This window comes from Stenella coeruleoalba, assembly GCF_951394435.1.
Source record: "Stenella coeruleoalba genome assembly, chromosome: 1".
NCBI classification, from domain to species: domain Eukaryota; kingdom Metazoa; phylum Chordata; class Mammalia; order Artiodactyla; family Delphinidae; genus Stenella; species Stenella coeruleoalba.
The window spans coordinates 64,562,122-64,585,327 of record NC_137169.1 but is presented as its reverse complement, the minus strand read 5'-3'; the positions used below and the strand labels follow the sequence as shown (position 1 = coordinate 64,585,327).

Below are 23,206 nucleotides of genomic sequence, written 5' to 3'. Positions count from 1 at the left end.
TATATATGTGAAAATACAGGCTTTCAAATAAGAACCTACTTAATTATTATGCTTATCAATTAAAAAATAAAACAGTTTGTTTTAAGTTTTTATATGCTTTATGATAGAGAAAGCAAAGAACTTCTCCAGGCATGAACTAGTCTGGGGCTTTCTCCATATCTGGTTGAGGCCCCCTATCTACTTCCTAGACTCCAGATAAGCCCTGTGCAATTACAGATGTCTGAAAGGTGAGTAGTAAGTTAGCAGATTGAATCAGGAAGCAGAGGGTTAAAGGCAGGAGGGGGAGAAGAGAGTAAGCAGAGTCCATCTCAGTAGTAGTAGATTCTACATAATGATGTTAAATTAAACTTTGTAGAATAGCTCCCAACATGTTTCTCCCCTGCTTAAAACCTTTCACTAGCTTCGCCTTTCCTAATGAAAGCGAGTAATTCTTCTGCCTGACTTTTAAAATGTCAGTTTTATGATTATTCGGGTGTGTTGAGACTTATAGGTCAGAAGACACTTGCCTTTAAAAAGACAGTTTGTCCCTTACAGTTCTCAAGAGGAAGGGACATGCCTGTTTATTTTAGTCAGAATTCCATCTAGAATATTGTTTGACACATATCTGGACACTGTCTCTCAGCCAAGTTGATAAATAAAATTAACCATCACACCAGGCCATGCAGGGCCACCCAGGGAAGCACCAGGGCTGTCAGGAGAGGCGTGGGAGGAAAAGGTGGGAAAGAGCCTCTGTTGTGGTTTCCGAGGAAGAATTGGGCAATGCAGGGTAAGCAGGCATAGGATGGGATAGTATGAATGATTTTGACAGACTCTGGTGTTGGGCTGTCCTGAGTTGTCTGGTACCTGGTGCTGGGGCAGGGGAATATTGGCCCAGAGTGTTAGAGGCAGGGTGAGGGTGGATGTGGGCTCTCAGTTGGTTAGTGTGTACATGATAAATGTTCTCTCCAGGGAGCTTGGAGCTGAATTTGCCTTAGGCTGGTGATTGTGGGTTGGGTTGCACATGTGCATGTCACGTTCCACAGTTGCTCAGGCAAGAGGAAACATGAGATGACTTTGTAACCAAGAGCCAGGCCTGCCATCATCCCTTTGCTTTCAACTGTGACTCAAGGAGATGTTTCTAATCTGCAAAGAATTATCCAGTTTGCTGATTTACGTTCATGGCTCCTGGTGTCCCTGAAATATTTCTCTTGATTATCTATTTGGGAGCTCTGTCCACAGGCAAGACAATTTGCTCAAACTTTAAATCTCAGACTCTCCCGCCCATTTACACTTTTCAGACTGTCATTTGCTGAATTTCATCAAATTTACTACTTCTGGTTTTTGCTTCAAAGAAATAGGAGTGAATGAGAAAAAAATCCTCTGAGGTAGAAGGGAATGGCTTTGGAGATGGAAGTATTTTAGTAGTTCCTTCAGAAATTTTTTTTGCAGCTTTGTCATTCTTAAAAAAATGCATGCTTCCACGGCATCTGTAATTCAGTGAGATCAAACTCAAATAATTGCCTTGGATTCACTGAAAGTTGGTCTCTTCACATTTTTCATTTAGCTAAAAATTGATTTTTAGAAAAGTGAAGTAGATTAAAAGTAATGCCTGGTATCTGTATAGTTCTAGAAACCTACGATATTCTTACTAGGACCTCTTAAAGTCTCTCAAGGAGCCATTCCTATTTCTCTGCCTCTTCTTCCTCTTCCTTTTCTTGCTTCTCTTTCCAGGTCTTCCTCTTAGAGGTTAGGCAAACACTATACTTATTCACTACTGTGAAAATACTTCAGAATATAAACTAGGAGGCAAGGCATTGGATATTTAATCTCTGGTATTTAAGTTTAGTGTTTATTTTATAAGTAATTTAAATTGGTCAATGCCATAGAATATCAGGTAGGTTTATGAGGTGATATTTTTTGTTGGGTTTATTGTTTGATATTAAGAATAATATTAATAATGTTGGTTTTTCATTGAACTGAATGCCTCCTGTGAAACTGGATAACCCCAGGTACCCAGCATACATTGTTCCTGATCCTGAGAGTGACCATAGAAGGAATCAAATGTGTGCATCTCCCTCCCACAAAGAATAAGCTCAGGGAAGGATGTATTGTCAGTGCTCAAGTATAAAGATAACACTCAATTACAAAAACAATTGCTAAATTACAGTTAATGTCAATTTGAATTAGAACAAAATTATGTCACCAATATTTATTTAATTAATTTGATTTGAATTTTTATTTGAGAACTAGCAAAAACAACCAAGAGTAGTTTCCTCTTCCTGTCACTGATATTTTTGTTGCATGTAAAACACAGACACACACGTAAGATAAAAGGTGACAAACTTTGTCCAAATCCCCAGAATTTACATTAAAACTACAAAGCCAAAATGTATATATGCTATAATTGTTAAAGGCATTTGTTTTGTAATGGGCTTGACTTTTTGTGCACTGTATATAGATTGACATTTTATAAGGGTTTTGTTGCAAGGTACATAAAAATAGCCTTTTCTATTCTTTGTATTACACTCTGATTAGAAGGTGATCACACTCTGATTAGAAGGTAATTCGTTAATAAGCCCCCCTTTTTTGTTTATTCTAGGGTTCAAGAAGGATTCACAAAACACCACTGCATAGTAATGCAGCTATTACAATGATCTATTTGGGGAAAAATGTGCACATAGCTTATGATCACTCAGATTTCCGGGATGAAATAAAAGTTTATCAGCAGCACTGTGGTGGGGAAAACCTGTGTGTCTACGCAGGCAAACTGCTTGAAAAAGGTACACATAAAATGTGAATGTTTTAATTGCTTGCAGTTGATGCTCTAGATAAGCTATTGTTGGTATAATATCAAAATGACTTTAATCACTCTATGAAATTATGCATATCCAGGGACTTATTAACCAGCTGCCTAAAAGTAAATCCAGATTTACTGCTCCATGATTGAAACTGAAGCAGCAATTACTCTTGCAGATTGTGGAATAAAGAAATGTGGAGTGATTTAACCCAGTAACAGATTAATCTTGAAATAGAGATATATGATCATTAAAATGTTGTACGAATAAACTGTCCCCCAATTTACAAGTTAACTGTTTGTCTTGCCATAGTGAATTGCATCATACCTTATTCTAAGAGAAAAATACCAGATTGGCAATTTGTTCTTTAGAACTATGCTGAGATAAAATCACAAATCCAATAAACCTCAGGGTGAATCACACCTAAATAATACAGTACAAAATTTGGCTACATGTTTTTATTACATTTTCATTTCCCTTTTATCATAAATCCATGTTTGTTAGCATAAGATAATTTTTGTATCCAATATAGGATTTCACATATTGTACCAAAGTGGTTTTTTTTGGTCAATATTTAGTTCTGTGGCACAGCAATTAAAAGGAAGAGTTGTTACAGGATTATGTTTGTTATTTCCTTGCTTAAGACACTCTGTTTAGAAAGTAATAGTGTTTTTACTGATTAAAAGAAATATTTATATTTGGGTAATCTAGATATAGACTTAGGGACTAAAGGGAGGAGTTGGGGGCAAACATGGGGTTGTTACTTTTGGCTTTTCTGATTTCCTTCATCAATCAAAAACAGTGACTATTGATTTAAAAAAATTCAACTGCTTAAAGAGAACTATACATATTTAGGGATAAAATATTGAAAACTTACCAACATAAGAAAGGATAAACACTTGAATGTTGGTTTTGACTTAAAGTAAAATATTATATATTATAATGAATTATATAATGAATTATATATATTGTATTATAATGAAAAAACATTTTTCTTTATAAAAATCTATAAAATTTCTTTTTAAAAAATAATGCCAGAAACTTTTTCCCATTTTACATACTTAGCTGAAACGTAATTTACTTTGTTTCATTTTGTCATAGTATCTGAGAGTTCGTTCCTTCCATTATGTAGATGAGGAAAATGAGAGGCATCCAGAGGTACAGTGGCTCCCCAAGGTCATCCGTCCAGTTCTGAGCAGGGTTGAGAGCAGATCCCAGCCCCCTGACTAGGTGCAAGATCCTTGTTTAGTACTATCCAGCCCCAGTTAGCTATTCTCAGTAGCAAAGGGTTTCCTATATCTCCATAACAGGAGGGGTATGAAACCCCTAATAATAGTGATTAGATACACTTATTTTTTAAAAGTATCACTTTCAACTATTAATTTTGATGAATAGCTGAAATTAGCTACAGTCTCAAATTGGAGTTAACATAATGAAATTTTCCTGGGTCTTAGATCATGCTTTAATCAATAGAGTTCATTTAAAATGGCTACTTGACTGCTGGGAAATGTGGCACATACAGATGAAAAAAGAACAAGGCTTAGCTGAATGATTTTCTGGGAGATGATGTCCACTCTGTGATAAGATTGCAAAACCAAAGGTTACGGGAGAATGTTACTTGGCTACGCGTTATTTTGCGTGCATATTGATCCCAGAACTGACTTTTTGTTATGTCATTGAACAGTCTTGAATAATAGGTTGGAATGGGGACTGAAGTAATTGAATCCTGTCCACACAATAGTTTTGTCTCAGCTTGCCCTTGATTGCCATGAAAGTAATCGTTCAAAATTGAAAAGTTGGGTGACTCAGAGTTGACTTGTGGTTCAGCAATCTTAGCAATTTAGCTGGACTGAAAATAATCTGCCCTTTTTACAAATCAAAGCTGTGCATGATTCAGTGAAATGTGAATAGGTTTTTAGGAGACTTCTGTTTTAAAAAAAGGGCCATGGGGCTTCCCTGGTGGCGCAGTGGTTGAGAGTCCGCCTGCCGATGCAGGGGACACGGGTTCGTGCCCCGGTCCGGGAAGATCCCACATGCCACGGAGCGGCTGGGCCCGTGAGCCATGGCCGCTGAGCCTGCGTGTCCGGAGCCTGTGCTCCGCAACGGGAGAGGCCACAATAGTGAGAGGCCCGCGTACCGCAAAAGAAAAAAAAAAAAAAAAAGGGCCTTTACAGTTAGGCTTGGAGCAGTAAACACCTTCAAAATGTAGCATTCATTAATTTCTCTTGCTTTTGGATGAGAATAACAATACAATTAATTATTTGGGAACATGGCAAGTGCATCTTTTAGTATCATAGTGATTCATGATATGTTGCAGTTTGATTTTAGACATCAGGCCACAGATCGATTGTTTATTATGTACACCTATGAAGTCATGGAATATTTCTGCTATTTGTAAAGAGTACAGTTCTTCACAGGCAGTTTTATTTATCATTCATCCTATCAAACAAGGCAGACGTTGGCCTCCAGGGTTCATGTGGATACGAAGAACAAAGTAACTTTTTTCTGGCTCTCTTATAATTCCTTTTCTGCCCCATTTTCTTGTATTTCCATAACCTGATCCTGTTGTACCTATTTGTGCATTCCTCACTACTTCTTCACAAACACAGCGGCTGCTTCACCAGCCCCTTGCCTCCTGCCTCCCCACCCCCCGCCCCGCCCCACATTGTTATCTTGTCTTTTCCTGTGCTCTTTCCTTTGTCTGCAATAGGACAAAGGATTTTAAATTCAAAATCGTATTTTAAGTTCAAACCGTATCCATCTTTTAAGATTCAGATTAAGACTGTGAAGCTTTCCCAACTGACTTTTATTCCATTTTATCCCTCTCTTTTGATGACAATGGCTCTTAATACCTAAAACCAAAGCATTTCATCGTACCTTGACTTACATTAACTGTTTTTTTCTTTTTTCTATTACTCTTTATCATATATTGACTTTTTTAGTTGTTAAAAATAGGTGTAACTTACAATCCATAAAATTCTTCCACTGTAAGTGTACAACTCACTGATTTTTAGGAATTTTATAAGGTTGTACAGCCATTATCACAGTTTTAAACATCTCCATCACTTCAAAAAGTTCCTTTGTGCTCACTCTTTGGCATAATCTTCACTCTCATAGCCAACAGCCCTAGGACACCATTGACCTGCTTTCAGGCTCTACAGATTTGCCTTCTACGGACATTTCTTGTAAATGAAATCATACAATAGGTAGTATTTTGTGTCTTGCTTCTTTCACTTTGCATAGTGTTTTTAAGAATCATCCATTTGTAGCATCTGTCAATAGTTGCTCTCTTATAGCTGAGAATACATTCTGTTACATGGATATACCACATTTTATTCATCTACTCCAGTTGATGGATATTTGTATTGTTTCCAGTTTGGGACTATTATAAGTCATGCTGTAATGAATATACAAAGACAATTTTTTGTGTGTGTAGACATCAGTTGTCATTTCTCTTGAGCAGCTTCCTAGGAGTGGGTGTGATGGCTTTTGCTTCCTGAGTATGGGTCATACCCTTTTCAGTTTCTTTGTGTCTTTTGATATTTTTGTTGAAAACAGGACAATTTAGATCATCTATTAGAGCAACTATGGATTCCGAATTCCCACTCTTTTTTCCTTGGGTTTTTTATTTGTTTGTTTGTTTAGTAGCTTATCTAGAGCAAAGCTGTGAAATTCATGTCCCCTCTCCTTCGTATACAGCCACTGGTGTCTCTGCTCAGATTTTTTTTTGTTCTGTTTTTACTTTTTAGGCTAATCTCTTAGGGCTGTCTCTGTGTTTTCATAGTTTAGTGAACATTCAGTGATTTGTCAGAGGTCATGTTCAAGCACTTTGAGCCAATATAGCCTCCATCTTCTGCCAGTGTATCAGTGTGTAGGTTTATTAGTTTCCTGGGACTGACATAACAAATGTCCCCAAATTTGATGGCTTAAAACAACAGAAATTTATCGTCTTACGTTCTGGAGGACAGAAGTCTAAAATTAAGGTCTTAGCAGGGCCATGCTCCCTCTGAAAGCGGAAGGGGAAAATCTTTCCTTGCCTCTTCCAACTTCTGGTGATTCCCCGCAATGCTTGGTGTTTCATGGCATGTAGCTCCAACACTTCAACCTGTGCTTATCCTCCCATGTTATTCTTCTCTGTGTATCTGTGTGTGTATCCTCTCCTCTTCCTATAAGGATATCAGTTATTGGATTTAGGACAAAACAAATTCTGGATAATCTCATCTTGATCCTTCCCTGATTATATCTACAAAGACCCTATTTCAAAATAAGGTCACAATCTGAAGTTCTGGGTGGTCATGAATTTTTGGAGGGCAATATTCAACACACTGTAGTGGGTTCAGGAGTACATTCAAAGTTCAGGCAGTTTTCAAGTCTGTTCCAACTTTTATTTTCCACCAGGATCTAATGTTTCCTTTGTACACAGGTGCAAGCTTGCAATAGGACAGGGTTGTTTGAATAAGTTGGGCCAACTCCAATCCATGCTGCTTCCAGTTAGCTGGAGATGTGCAGAAAGCTTATTGAATGTGTCTATGACTGCCTTATTGCCTGTATCTCCCTGTTAAATTTCTGGCTAGTCCATTGACCTGTTGCTTGCCCTAATTAGAACTACAGTCTCAGCAGAACCTCTGACCTTCCCTGTCAGTTTGCTCTGAGATTGCTGCTTATTACTAGTAATGCCACTGACCAAGGTTTTTTTGTCTTCTGCTCCAAATCAAGTCGGCCTCTACTGACAGTGAAGCTGCTGGTTACCTATGGCCTGCCCTTCCCTTCTAGAACTGCAGTGGCAGGAGAGGGCAATGGGAGTAGCCCTAGGCAAGAATGCCACAGATTCCCACTGTTCATACCAAAAGTTCAGTACTTTTTCATGAAAAACTGCTGCTCAGTGTGTTCTAAGTCTTTGGTCCATTTTCAGAGACAAAATTTTAAGGGAAGAGGATTTGGTGACCTTACTCTAGAAGTCTGGTACACTGCTTTTTGTCTCTTCTGCTAAATTATAACTTCTTGAGGGAGGAGAACACGTTTGATATTTCTTCAGTATTTTTATGTCTCTTTAGTGCCTAAAACAGTGCTACCACTGTCAGTCAACAACGAATAACTACATTTTACAAATATTATAGGATGCTTTCTAATAGTGCCCATTATAATATTTAAGACTGCTCTGTGAAGTGGGTAAACTGAGTCACCCCCTCCACTCCACTTCCTCATGCACTCCCCCTGCCACCCTCATTTTATAGATGAGAATTCTGAAATGCAGCAAAGTTAAATGTCTCATCAAGGCACACTCAACTAATAAGTAAAGAACTGGAACATGGACCAAAATCTTCTAATTTCTGGTCTATAATCTTTCCACCACTCCATGCAGAAACCATGAAGTCAGGATTGGGAAGTGTCACTAAATTTTAAAATATAAAATGACAAAATAAGTAACAAGGGACCAAAGGTAGAGGGTGTCAATTTCTGTTCAATAAGTTTGAAAAACAATGGAAGAAATGAAATAATATATGGATGTGCTCTCCAACCATGTGGGTACAAAATAGAAGGGCAGTCGTGTCCAAGAGCTGATCTCCTGTGCCCATTCTCAGCATTTCCTTGAGTCTACTCTCTTCCTGGGCTGGGTCCTTAGGGAGTTAAGGGGTGTGATGCTGCAGCAGAATGGATCATATTACATGAATGTCTCATTCAAGTTTCTGTAATAAGAGGAGTCAAACTAGCTTTCTAGTTAGCACTTAAAAAGTCCATATATAGGGACTTCCCTGGTGGTGCAGTGGTTGAGAGTCTGCCTGCCGATGCAGGGGATGCGGGTTCGTGCCCCGGTCCGGGAGGATCCCACATGCCGCGGAGCGGCTAGGCCCGTGAGCCATGGCCACTGAGCCTGCGCGTCCGGAACCTGTGCTCCGCAACGGGAGAGGCCACAGCAGTGAGAGGCCCGCGTACCGCAAAAAAAAAAAAAAAAAAAAAAAAGTCCATATATAAAGACAAGTGGATTTTAATATCTATTGTACCTTAGTTTCTCCAGAAACTAACTTGCCAATGTTCTCTTTCTTATTTTGTTTAATTTCACATCACAAATACTAAGGTATAAATGATGGAATTACCTTTTCAATAAGTCTATTCTTTAGTATAAGTTGCATCTGATTTAGATTTTTTAGGGGCATGGTATGGTATATACAAAGTATTTCTAGATGACTATGAAAGAATGAGTTAAAATAATGATTCACTAATTATTTATTGGAGGCTTCCTGTGCCATTGTCCTGGGATCTGGGGAAATGAAATTTAAACTCTCATGGATTTCACAAACATGCAGGGCAGCAAACATCTAGATCAAGGTTCTCAAAGTGTGGTCCCTGGACCAGCAGCATAAAGAATCACCTGGCAACTTGATAAAAATGCAAATTCTTGTGCCCTGTAGCATCAGAAACTCTGGGGTGAGGCCCAGAAATCTATGTTTTCATAAGCTTTTCAGGTGATTCTGATGCACATTAAAACTTGAGAACCACTGGTGTAGCCATATTTTAATAATAAGTGTAACAATAGGAAATATTGCAAAAGAGAGGCAAAAGTTATCAAGCCTATTATTGGTAGAAGTGGAAGAGTCCAGGGAGGCTTATTGTAGGAAGTAACATTAGAAGTGTCATGAGAAGCAGGTTTCTGAGTCACTCTGTAACATAGAGTTTCTCAGAATTGGGTTTTGGGATGTATAGGGTGAGACTTCTTCAAAAAGCATTATAGAGACTTGAAATGATTAAAAATTTTTAATTGCAAGCAGTGGTTCTTTTGTTTTTTGCTGTACGCGGGCCTCTCACTGCTGTGGCCTCTCCCGTTGCGGAGCATGGGCTCTGGACTCACAGGCTCAGCAGCCATGGCTCACGGTCCCAGCCGCTCCGTGGCATGTGGGATCTTCCCGGACCCGGGCATGAACCCGTGTCCCCTGCATCGGCAGGCGGACTCTCAACCACTGCGCCACCAAGGAAATCCAAGCAGTGGTTCTTAATTTATTGGTGAGACTTTTGGGTGGGTTAGGGATCAAGAAGGGGTCTCAAATCTAGGCAGAACTGAGAATGGATTGAAGGTGGAATAATTCTGCCTCATCCATACATGTATCAGGATGTTTCAAGTCACAACTAAAGACAAAAATTTATTTAAAAGCATTACTGAGTAAAAAAATAGTCATATAAAAGCATTACTGAACTCACAGCAGCCTTTTGTTATGTACTTTATTGCTAGATAACATAGCAAGATAGAGGCGTGGAATCTAGAGAGATGTTTGGATTCAAACATTAACTCTCCCACTTATTGTATGATTTTGGCTGAATTACTGAGCTCTAAACCTAAATTTCTGCATTATGGAAACTAATGATAGTAATAGTTCCACTTCATATGGTTGTTGAGAAATAACACACCCAAGGTAATTAGGCATAATGCCTGGCCATATTAAATGCTCATATAATTTTAGGTTTTATTATTTTATTACAAGTCAAAGAGTTTTATAATGCCTTGGAGTATTTATTATATATATAAGTAATAGAATGTGTTTTTGTGGTTAAAAAATTGTCCTCAAGTTAAAAAGGAGATCTAGAAAATAATATTGTACTTATATAACAGAAAAATGTGATTTAAAACATGTTAGTTCAAAGTCAGTTGCTTTCACTAATGTATTTCCTTTTTAAATTCCAGAGACCTTTCAGTTTATTTCCAAAAGGCACTATGGTTTCCCCTTCAGTCTCACCTTTTTCCTGAACGGGATACAGGTGGACAGGTTAAGTTCCTGCTGTGAATATAAGCATCGAAAAGGTTCCAGACTTGGAGGCAAACGAGGCTACTTTGGGTTTGTGTGTGTCGAGAGATCATCTCCTTGCTACAAGTATGGAAACAAATGTCCTTTGGTAGAGGGCAAGTTTTGCTACATTTTTCTTTGTATGCTTTTACTGATGTATTTCTCAGCACAATTTGTTAAGAATCATATCAATGTAGATGAGCCTAAAATATCTAAGTTAAAGGTTGTTTATCACAATCCTGTGTGTTGTATTTAAAATTATAAGATATAAAGTAGATTTTCAGATTTATTATATAGTGGGCATAAAAGCTGGTGGTGTTTCAAATTCTGTTTCTTTTCTACCTCTTCCTTTCCTCATGATGCTTTAAGTTCTGTCTCTAAAGGGAAAGAGAGAGGCTTTCCCCCCCTCATTCATCGTAGTAATTTATTTTGAGCTGAGCTCTGGAGCATGTGTCAAGCATCTGGCTTATATAATTGCATATTATAGGTTTTGCATAATAGAGGTGTGCCTGCATTATCGTGTAGCCCCATGATCACTCTCATGCCCCTAATTTCAATCTCGGACATAAAAAAATACATGATAAAAGGTCAGTTTTGACTATTATTCATCAGTTTTCATATTGGACATTCTGTTTGTAGTCAGGAGATCTTCTTGCAGGCTTTGCTTAATTTTTTCCTGAAAGTACTCATGGAGAATTGACTCTGTGCCAAGCTAGAACATGGCAGTGAACCAACCAAAGAACCTGACCCATAGAGCGCCTTCTGACAGGGGAAGTGAAAATAATATACCAATAACCCCATGCCAATATACCAATAATACAACAACCAATTAATGTATATTAGATGGTAATATGCGTGATGAACGCAAAGCAGGGTAAGGGAGATATAAGGAATGAGGGGGGACAAGTGTCAGAAGGCAGTATTATTTTATGTAGGATGGTCAGTAAAGGCCTCTCTGATGTCTTTCGAGCAGAAACCAGAAAAAAAGTCTCCTTTTTCAAATAGGTTTTCAGGTAGAGGAAAAGCATATACCAAGGGTGTGAGACAGGATTATGCTTGGTGTATGTAAACTAGTGTGATCAGAGCAAAAGTGAGAAAGGGACAGTGATAGAAGATGTCACTGTCAGAGAGACAGTGGAGTCAAGTCATGTAGAGTCCTATGGTCATTGCAAAGACTTTGACTTTTATTCTGAGAGGGATGGGAAGCCTCTCAGGTAGGTTTAGAGCAATGGCCTGTCATGATCTGATAGTAGCTCCTATGGGAAAAATAAAATAGGGAGGGTGTGGGGAAGGGTGGAAACTACTTTAATCCAGAGGAGAGAGAGTGGTAGGAAGAGTTACAAGTGATTAGGTTCTAGACATATTTTGAAGGTAGGGTTTACAGGATTTATTGATGGATTGGATTCAGGGCATGAGATAAAGAGCAGAGTCAGAGATGATTGAAAAGTTTTTAACCTGAACAACTGGAAAGATGCCCAGTTAACATGGGGAAGACTATGGAAGGTGCAGCTTTGGGAGTGGAAGGAGGGGATTTTGGTTTTGGACACCCTGAGTTGGAGACGTCTATGAGATATGCAAGTAGAAATGTTGAGTAGGTGGTTGGATCTGTGAATCTGGGGTCTGGTGAGAGGTCCAGGCTGGAGATATATAAATTTGAGAATTGTTTACATATGGATGGCATTTAGAGTCATAAGATGGGATGAGACTGCTTAAGAATGGAATGCAGTAAGAGAAGATGCCTGAGTAATAAGCTCTGGTCACTTTAGTTCAAAGGTAAGGAAGATAAAGAGGAACCAGGAAAAACCTAGGAAGGAAGGCCAGTGATTAGACAGAAAACCCAGAGAAAGCAATGTCCTGGAAATGAACAAAATGTTTCAAGAATAAGACATAATCAACTGGGTCGAAGGTGTGGTTAGGTGAAGCAAAATGAAAATTCGGGATTGAGCATGATTATTTGGTCATGTGTTGGTTATTGGTGATCTCGGCACAAGTTGCTATTGTGGAGTGGTAGGAATGCAGGCTTGTTTGGAGTGGGTTTAAGAAATAATTGGAGAAGAGCTAAAGCCAGAGATGATGGATAGCTCTTATTAAAGAGTTTTGCTCTAAAGGATGGAAACTGGGTGGCAGCCAGGAGGGAGGATGTAGGGGCCCAAGGGGGCTTATTATATTTTAAGATGGGAGATATTATAATATGGTTATAAGCTGATAGATAGGGTTGATACCCTAGGGGGAACAAAAACATATTGATCAGGCGTGACATAGAGAGAGAAATTGCTGGGGCAAAGTGCTTGAGTAGACTAGAGGAGATGGGATATAGGGCTCAAATGGAGGTGTTAGCCTTAGATGAGAGGAAGCATTCTTCTGTAGTAACAGGAAGAAAGATGGCATATAGGGCAGAGAGAGATGCAAGTTGGTGGCTGTGTTGGGATCAACTGGAAGTTCTCTGCTGATTATTTCTATTTTCCAGTCAAAGAGTGATTGGAGCCTTAACTTCAGCTGATTATGAAGCTAAGAAAAAAATGAAAACCAGTGTCATATGAGAACTGTGCATTTTAGTTGAGGGTAATAGAACTTACTCTTAAACATCACAACCATTTTGTTATTATTATTTGAAAACTTCAAAGAAAGAAGCTAGAGAGAACCAAGTGAAATCATATAAAGAATTGTACAGAAGCTAGTTAAGTGTTGAAAGGAGAGTAGATGCCATCCATCAGATTTTGGCACTGATTATTAAACCTCGATAGAAAGTGTTTAGGACCAAACATTTTATAGCTTGGATTTATACAGCAGTTCCCAAAGAGTGCAATGTGTTCACACGTGGATGATTGTATACAAACTCATTAGCTTTCCTGGGAGTTAAACAAATGACTTGCCCACAAATGACTTGTCCACATATATGGAGAACACATATTTGACTTGGAACAGAAAAGCAACCTCAGGTAGGTCCTAAATATACCTAGGCATTCCTGATACATTGCCCTAGACCATTCACTGTCCCACTTGCTAGATGACTCTTTCACACCTCTTCTCTCGCTTAAGGAGGAAGGATTTAGAAATTTTTGGAGTTACCTGTTTAAGGTCCTTAGAAAACAAGAAAAGCTTAGCAGTGTTCACTTCCAAAGTATGGTGGTTCCACACTTGTATCCATCCCTCAATCATGGGAACTCTTTGAAGAGTCATGGTAGTTACTTTCAGTTGCTAAAGTGAAACACAGGAAAAAGAATTGCGTAACCAAGAGGATGCAGATTGCTTTGAGCTTTAGTAATGAGAATCAACACCTCATATTATACTCAGAAGTCAAATAGGTAGTCAGTGAGGAGGAGAGCACAGATGTTATCCACTTTGTTTGCCTAATTCCCTTAAGCAGATGGGCAATAAAAAGTCTGTGCATGCAGTAGGGAGGCATCAAAGCCTCTACACAGTCACAACATAAACTAAAAGTAACAGCATATCAGAGGCTCCAAATCAATGTATTTGGTGTTGCCATTGATAAGGGAAGAATAGCTTGAACAGAAGGAATGCTAGTAATCATAGTCTCTGAAGATTCATGACACCTTTATTCCAAGGAAAGCAGTGTGCTACGTATATCATCATTATAGTCAAGAAATAATTTATCATGCTTAATATGGCTGAGGTAAGTATGTTCTGATTATCCCATTTTTCACAGCCTGATAGTTACTTTGAGTGCATATCCTTTTAGCTTTATTTTATGGGGAGATAGTGAAAGGATAAGTGATATAACTAAGTTCTCATATTTACTTGTTGGGAGAATGAATTAAGATCAATTCCTATGCTATTGCTAGTCTAGGGATGGCTGAAATTCAGTGATATCTTCAGTTTAAGAAATTGCCATTGGACTTGATTCACATAGAGGCAATTTTCAGATTTTACGTATTGTTTCTATTCTTCCTGGACTGGAAAGTCTTGACTGCATTCTGACCCCACTCTAATTGACCCAGTTCCCCAATAGTTGTGTGACATGTAGAGAAGGGAATGTGTGAAGTTCTAGAGGAGGAGTGGGGAGACTGGTAGCTGCCAGACACCTCTTTCAGGTCAGGGATTGTCTCCAGGCCTTGGTGAAAACTTCTCCACATTCTGTTAGTCTTTGTGAGGAGACTGTGAGCACGCCCTGGTGGTAAGCCCAGCAGTGTAACATTTGTCTGTGTAACTAGTCATCTGAGAAGGCTATACCTGTAATCTAATCATATGGGTGTACTTCAGTGGGAGGTGATGGGAGTCCAACAGTCCTGAGCTGAAAGCCAGCTTTATCACTAACCGGCTGGGTGAACTTGGGCAAGTCATGGAATCCTTGAAGCCTCAGTTTCCTCATTTGTAAAGTGATAATGATAGTTCTTAAGTTATTGGTCTGTAGGGGAATATATCATATAAGACCATGTATATAAAGTACCCAGTAAAGAGGTTGGCACAGAAGGAGTGCTGGATGCTCTTATTGTTATCATAGTCATCATTTTTATTAATGTATGTATTATAGTTATTGGAATTCCTATTTTGATATTAACTTGAGAGATAGGATAAAAGCTATAGATGAATTTATTAATGTTACTTTTGTTATAACTGATTTTTTAAAATATTTTTTAATGTCTTAAAACATTCAGATCATTTGCTGGTTCACCAGATTTGACTTAGAATGACTTTATGACCTCTATAGATTATTGCCATTTTCCAAAACAAAAGCTTATTGCCAGGAAAAATCACCAAAAGATTGTGGTACAGGTTTCAAAAGGCCATTCTAAAAGCAATAATGACAGTTCTGTTAAAATGAGCATTCAGGCTCCTGAAGTGTTTATTTAAAGGGCACAAAAATATTTAACTGATTGTGTTTCTTAAAAATTCAATCATAATTATTTAGAGTCAATTTTGTATGTAAGTCTTTTTGTTGTTGTCTTGTTGGAATAATAAATTATCAAAGACTGAATGACATCTTTCTTCTGATAATTTTTATCTCAGCTTCCTTTTATTGATAAACCTGAATGTTCTTTTATCACATAATTCTAATATGAGGACTTAAATTACCTATCTATCTATCTCTGTTATAAGGCCAAATATATACTTTAAGGTGCAAAGTTTAGTTTGAGACTATAATTCATTGTTGTTAAGTTGCTTTCTTTTCTTGTGTAATTGCTGTGGGTAAAACTATTAAGAATTGTTGTGTTTACAAGATTTTGGTATTAATAAGGAGAAAGTAGTTTATTTTAATTAACTCTGTGTACTATGATAAATATGTGTCTTGTAACATTTCTTACTGGAATAAGAGAAGTGATCTAAAGATCTTTGCAGTTCCATTGTGCTATATATAAAGGTTAATCAACACTTTATGTTAATATTTTTTCTAGGTGCATTATTGCAATGGGCCTTGACAAAGAAACAACTTCACCAAAACCTAGGAAAGAAAAGAGTATTGAGAGAAGAGAGGGATTGATGAAGGGTGACGGGAAACTGAGGAAGGATAGAGAGTACCTGATACCAAGAAGGAGAGAGATGAAGGGGAGCAAAACCTCAGCTTCAGCCATTTTTTCAGCTCAAGAACTACATACAGGGATCGGCGAAGTGAGAACTGCTGTCGAAGAAATGGAACGTAAAGAAAAGCCAGGACAAGATGTCTGGGAAGATGACCAAGAAAACATATTTAAATATGGTAATGAGTAACACTGGGTCCTTTTGCTGTTGCCTGGTGTGGTCGTTTTGTTTAAGACTTTACAATGTGATTATAAAAATTTGCAAAAATATCCATTAAATGTTGTTACTCAGTTTCGATCTTCAGGCAACTGTGTTGCAGGTGAGGAATCCCTGACCACCTTCTCAACCATTTTGCAAGGAGTTCTGTGTGGCCTGTCTTAGAGGAGGGCAGCCTAACTCCAGGGGGTTGGAGGTGCTTGGAGGGAAGGCGGGAAAGGAGAGTTTGCGTCTGTGTGAGCCAGAGGCTCTGTTCACTTATGCAGGGAGAGACCATTTCACCAAACAGAATTTTGCCTGTTTTTTTCAGTATTTGATGTACTTGCTTTGGTGAAACTGATGCTTTGGCATCAGGTAGGAACAACCTATATGATTATATAGTGATAGAGTATTCTATAACTGAAAACATTTGATGTAGGCCTGGGGTCCTGGAGCTTGTCCGCATTTCTTGTTTTCTTGTTCTTCCCCTCCCTTCCCCTCACTCTCCTCTCCTTCCTCTTCATCTTCTTCCTCTTCATCCTTCTCCTCTGCCTCTTTCTCCTCATTTCTTTCCCCCCTCTAACTGCATACACACACACACACACACACACACACACACACACACACACACATATATATATATATATCTCCTTACCTTATATATATACATACCCTCACCTTTTGATGTAGTAGATATTATTACTCTCTCCATTTTAAGAAAATGAGGCTCAGACATACAGAGAGAAAGTAGCAGAACTAAGTTTCATACTGTAGGAAAGGAGAAACTTTTCCCTCTACCCATCTTAGGTTCATTAACTGTATCCTTGTAAATGAAACTGACAAAAGAGATTAAAAAGGGAAAACAAGCAAAAGTTTATTAGCAGGTGCATCGTGCATATATACGGGAGCACTCAGCTGAGTAACTCAAAGGGGTGGTTAGAACTTGGGCTTATATAGTATCTTAATAAAAGAAAAATACATTTTTTCAAGAAGTAACAAGGCAAAGGAAAAGGACATTGAGCTTCCAGGGACAACAAATTGTGGGAAGGCAAATATTATGTGGAAACTAATGGCAGATAAGGGCTAGTTCTAGTGAAGTTTGTTATGTTGATTCCTCTGGTGCCATCTCTGGGCTGCTAAGGATCAGAGTTGTCCCCTATGATTAACTTTTGTCCTTGCTGGGGGAGAGGGGAGGGGAGACACCTTCAAAAATGTATGTCCTGCTTTTAGGGAAATGGGGGGAGGGCAGAGAGCTTCTCTTCTATTTACTACTTCTCAATTGCCTTCAGCTCAAAATAAACCTTATGCCCAAGTGGCATAGTTTGGGGTGGCATACTCTGCTACCCTTTAATTCTCAGGCTTGTCTAATTCCAAAGCCCAAACTTTCAAACACTGTACGTATAACCTCCTCTGCTGTACAAGCTATCCTTGATGTTACCTGGTTGTGGGTGATATGTCCAAAGAATCAGAAAAGGGGAGCTGCCTGAGTGCCCCTCTTGCACCCAGGAGACAAAGCCTGGATTAGAGGAGTGCTAGCCATTGGCTGGGATGAGTGTGGAAGGGCTGGTATCAGGAAAGGGGCATCTCCTAGGTCTCTTCTTCCTCACCTTCTCTAGTTGCCGCCCAACAGTTTCAGAAATCCAAGAAAATAATTACAGAGTTGTTACAGCATTGGACTTTTTATCTGTTTATTACTGAAATAATGTGACTATCTAAAAAAGATTTCCCTCCTAACACTTTGACCCAGCTTACCTCTCTCCATGATCCTTTCTAGTCTTTATTCTTATCTTAAACTGAAAATTTTACAATATCTGTACATAACAATAGCAACAGCAGAGCAATTAACAAATGGGATGTGTTTTCGTGTTTTAACTTTCACAACATACACGTATGTTTATTTAGGCCATGTTCAATTTCTGTATTTTTTTTCTTAAACCAACATGGCCTGTGCCATAAAGCATACTTTATGACCATGAAACAGCTTTTCCCAAGTTCTTCCTTCTGTGTTGGCTCCTTAATGGACTTTAAATGCCCATTTCCATTTAAGGAAAGAAGAAACAGCGGAGCAAGGTTTCAGCTCTCTGTAGAACAGCCGCTGATGGTCAGGGCAGCAAGAAGCCTGTGAGGAGGTCAGCGAGGGAGAGCTGAGGAGGGATTGATGTTGACCTCGCGTTGACTTGCTTCCTCATTAGTGGGGATGGTAAACAACAAGCTAATTACCTTCTCTGGAAGAAGAAAGATGAGATGGGGAAACAGAAGAAATTATGAAAAGAGATACAGAAAGCATGCCACTAGTTCATTCATATTGAAAACATGAGTAGATGAGACAAAGGAGGTGTGCTTTGAGCTGTGATGCTAATGCAGTGTTCCTGGTTAATAGAAGGCTAATATTTAAATGTGATGATAGAACAAAGGCAGGGCAGCCTTGAATTTCGTGTTTTGAGAGAAAACACTGAAGCTCCTGCCAAATAGGATTCAGGGATTGTTCTTGTGGTTCACTACATGGTCCTTCAGTTTTATGGTCTGCTTCAATAATATAACTGCGATTGTGTCCTAATTGTGGACACTTGTACGACTCTGATTTTAACCAGGTGCCTCCATTAAAGTGTATTGCTGTCGATAAAGCACATATTGTGTGTGATTGCTCCTATTCTATGACCAACTCTCTCCACCCCCAATCAATCATGATTACTACTAATCTCTAACATTTATTAGGAGCCTACTGTCCTTGGCAATATACTAAGCCTATTTTAGGGATTATTGCTTTTAATAGTCCCCATAGCGTTGTGAGGCAGGTACCACCCATATCATAGGTGAAGAAACTGAAGCTTAAAGATGTTGAGCAAATTGACAGGTCACACAGCTGTGCTTTAACTGGTACTTGGACACATGACAGCCTGACTCCAGAACCCTCATATTTCACCACGCTGTAATACTGTTGATGGACTTGCAGCAATTTACTCATGTACTGTCTGGCCCCTGCTTATCTTGTGACCAGCAGCAAATATCTCTTGTTTTCTAATGTGTTTCTCTCTGTGTGTGAATTCTGTGGCTAACTTCAACCACTCCTAGAAAGTCTTCCACAGTCTCCAAATGACTTTCCACCCTTGTTTGACTCTATTCCACTTATTTGACACTATTTCACATAATTAATCATGAGTCCTATATAAAAATCTACAGCAATTGAGCCCAATAGTGTTAAAATGAACATTACTGAGGGTCATGTATAAAAACTCTTCTAACATGAGTACAGTATTTCTTGTGTACCTACGTCTTATTTCCTCAACAAAAATTGGAGATTCCTTGATGGGCAGGGGTTGTGTTACTGTAATGTCTTTTATCTTGCAATTTTAGCCTCTTCCAAATAGAAGGGTCTCAATAAAGTCTTATTGATTGACAGCTGACTAAACCAAGTGAGAAGCTATCCCATTACTTGGCCTGAAATATTTGAATCAAAATATTTGTTTTTATTAGTATGTCTTGTTTCCATCATGCAATATAAACTAATTTTTTCAACTTCTTGCTTATTTTATAATTTTGTTCTACTGATTCACATTTCTCTTTCTCCATATTAAATCTCTTTCATGAAAACTTTCTCGTGGTGAGTTCTCTTTGTTTGCCTTTTTTCATTACAGTTTCTGATCTCACTTTTCTTCTCACATCGCCCTCATCCCTTCTCTGCATTAACAGAGCTTTCTTCATATGCACAGGGCATGCATTTCTAAATTAAGTTTCCTTCATTGTGGCAGAGTGGACAGCTCTCAAGTAATTACCCGAAAGGCCCCCACTGCTGGAGAAGAAGCCAGACTATCTAATAACTAAAACACACAAAATAGGGAAAACTTTATTTTTCCTGTAATTTTTATTTTAAAAGATAATTGTTTATTTGCTTAATTGGTTCTGCATGAAATCCTTTTGCTCTCTATACTTGGCATGTTGTCACTTCAAGATTTTTAGTTTTTGGTGGAAGAAAAAGGGGAACAATTAAATATGAAAGGTGAAAAATTATAACCACAAGGGACAGATGGCGTTTATCTGATGTGACAGTTTCCTTTTTCTGCTACAGATGTGTTACACTTCTGAAGAAATGAAGCAAATTTATGACTGTGACAGGAATATTCTATTTTATAAGAATTTTTATCCTTGGAATGTAATTATTTTATTGATTGTAGGGATGAATAATGCATATGATTTCAGTTCTGGCCCAGATACAGAATCCTTCATAATGCCTTTTCTTGATGTCCATTTAGTTCTCTCAAAGAATGTGCTATTCACAGTGTTACTTCTCAGGGCCTTTGGACTTGATTAATTGAATATTTTCCACTTCACTATTCATTAACTTGATATCCAAATATTTTGAACATTCTTCCTATAAAATATGGCCTCACTGGGTCTCCAAATTAACTTTCATTATTATAATCCTGTTCTCTTCATTTTAAATTTATTTCTAATTTATTGTTTTCTATCAAGTTCTTCTCTTGTCCATTTTGGTTATTGTAGATGATGATGTCCATTTGTAAATGAGCTTTTTTTTTTTTTTTTTTTTTTTGCGGTACGCGGGTTTCTCACTGTTGCGGCCTCTCCCGTTGTGGAGCACAGGCTCCGGACGTGCAGGATCAGCGGCCATGGCTCATGGGCCCAGCCGCTCTGCGGCATGTGGGATCTTCCCAGACCGGGGCGCAAACCTGTGTCCCCTGCATCGGCAGGCGGACTCTCAACCACTGCGCCACTAGGGAAGCCCCTGGAGTTTCATTTCTTTACTGCTCTTGTATATGTAACTGATTGCAGTCTTTGATTTTGCTATTAGTTTTCCATGTTCACTAACTGTGTGAAAAAGAAGTGAAGAAAGGCCCAGAGAGGAGAGGATAATGGAGTCAAAGTTCTCATTAAAATGAAATGGGTTAAGTATTAGGGATTCTATTTTCATTCTCATAGTGGAGCTTTTCTTTTCTCAGAATATGAAGAAGATTTCGAAGCAGATGAGGAGAAACAAGATGAGAAAGCTAATGAAGGACAGGCTGATGATCCAATGAATGGAATGCCAAAGTCACCCTCAGATGATGAAAAAGATCTTTTAGATGCTGAAAAGGAGAGTGAAACCTCGTGCAAGGCATCAGATGCTGATGACAGTGTGAAAGATGAGGTTGATGGATGCTCTGAGAGTGAATTGGAAGAGGATAAACATGGCAAGTTGATTAGCTTATCATTTGACATAGGCTGTTTAGCAAGTGTACTCACTACTTTTCTTTTCCTTATATTTAATGAGATAATCTTCTTTAAGAGACTGTTCGGAACCTGGTTCCCTAACCGAGAATGCTGATCAACCCCTCTCCAATAGATATCCAAATTATGGAGTCATTCTTCAATCCTTTCTCTTTCTTTAGTTTGCTGGGATTTTTCAGCAGGGTGTCACGTGAAGCTTGTAGTGACACATCTTCTATTTACATAGAAAGTTACTACCCTTTTTTCATCTCAAACTATCTCCTCTTATATACACACATATATACACCATTTTTGTGGCTTTGGCAAAATGAAAAGTAGCTCCCATTCAATTAAGGGAAAAGTTGAAAATTCCTCCCTTATGTTCATGTTTTTTTCTTAACTTACCTGGAATGCAGATGCTGACATATTAGTTTATGGAAGGATTATTGCTCTTGGCAAAGCTTATCCCTTATAATCTTCAAACCTAAAACGACTCTGAATGTTCACAGGGAAAATACAGAGCTTTTCGGGTAGATAAAGAAACCCTCATTATCTGAGGCGTATCTTAAATATTTAAGACCTTTTTAAACACCTTAAATTACCAAAATAATGTCCAAAGAAGGAAAACATTTCTGGCTTTGTCCCATGAAAGGGTTTGGCCAAGGCTATGTGGGTCTTAGTAAATAAAATATCTTCCCTGGTACATTCTGGGCATTTATCAGTGATAATAATAACCCTGTCTTATATTTAAGTATGTGTATGTCTTTGTAGTTTGCTTTAGACTAGAGAATGAGGTAACATTATGATGACTTTTTGAATTGCTGTCAATTTTCCTCATTCTTTTCACCTCTCAAATTTTTTTCTGTATAAGATCTCAAAATTTTGAATTCAAGGAATACATAGGGATTATACAAAATAAGAGTAAATTAAGTAATAAAGTAATCACAAGAACAAATATTTAGTTTGTAGTTCTATTCTGTTCAAGAACGAGTTCAAGCAAACCTATTCTAAAATTTCATGCAGACATATACAAGACAATAAAATAAAGAACAGAAATTATTTAGAGTAAGAAAGAAGATAATTTTACTAGGAACTGCACATGAGACCATGACTATGCTTGAACTAAAAATTTAATCCTGAACTTCCTGACAGAGTAAAGAGTGAAGCACAATGTGAAAAATTAGAGTGATTTTAACTTGCAATATATTTGAAAACAAGTTTTGCTGCCATTTTATTATAGTCGAAAGAACTACTCTATATTAATGATCTAGCATTGAAAAATTTTTGTAAAGTCTTAAATTAGGCCTTTTCTTTAATTTCTCAATAGTTACACTTTATGTTTCTAGGCATGCCGAAACATAGCTTTTTCCCCTCATTTTGAATATGAATATTGGATTTAAGTTTGTATTCCTATATGACATAGAAAAAGTTTAAGAATTCTACGGAAAAGTGATGTCACCTGAATCAAATTTTAAAGAAACTATACAAGTGACTTGGACCTGGAAAAAGATTGAAAGTGTGTTTGCATATAAATATAACCAGTTCAGAACAAAGAAAGACTCAGTTTTTAATTTATTCAATAATGGTGGTGAATTATCAAATATTGATTTCACAAAGGGTCAGTACATTATTTCAACATATGGTAATCTGGGGATTATTTTTGTACTGCATAATCAACTTGCTTTCTTGGGATCAAATGGATTTTTTTCCAAGATAGAGTAATTTTTTCTGTTTAAGCAGACAAGGATGTAGGCAGTACTTGAATCTTACTTCAAGGGAAGG

At 38.0% G+C, this 23,206-nt stretch overlaps 1 protein-coding gene across 1 annotated transcript in view; it reads left to right on the top strand.

Moving 5' to 3' along the window:
* The window catches only part of ERICH3 (glutamate rich 3), a gene marked incomplete at both ends in the record, with an annotated part of 145,727 nt that overhangs the window by 93,267 nt on the left and 29,254 nt on the right, over positions 1-23,206 (top strand). The window contains 4 exon segments of the mRNA XM_079924004.1: positions 2,579-2,759; positions 10,450-10,636; positions 15,904-16,205; positions 21,178-21,408. Of these exon segments, the coding sequence (XP_079780130.1) occupies positions 2,579-2,759; positions 10,450-10,636; positions 15,904-16,205; positions 21,178-21,408 (901 nt within the window).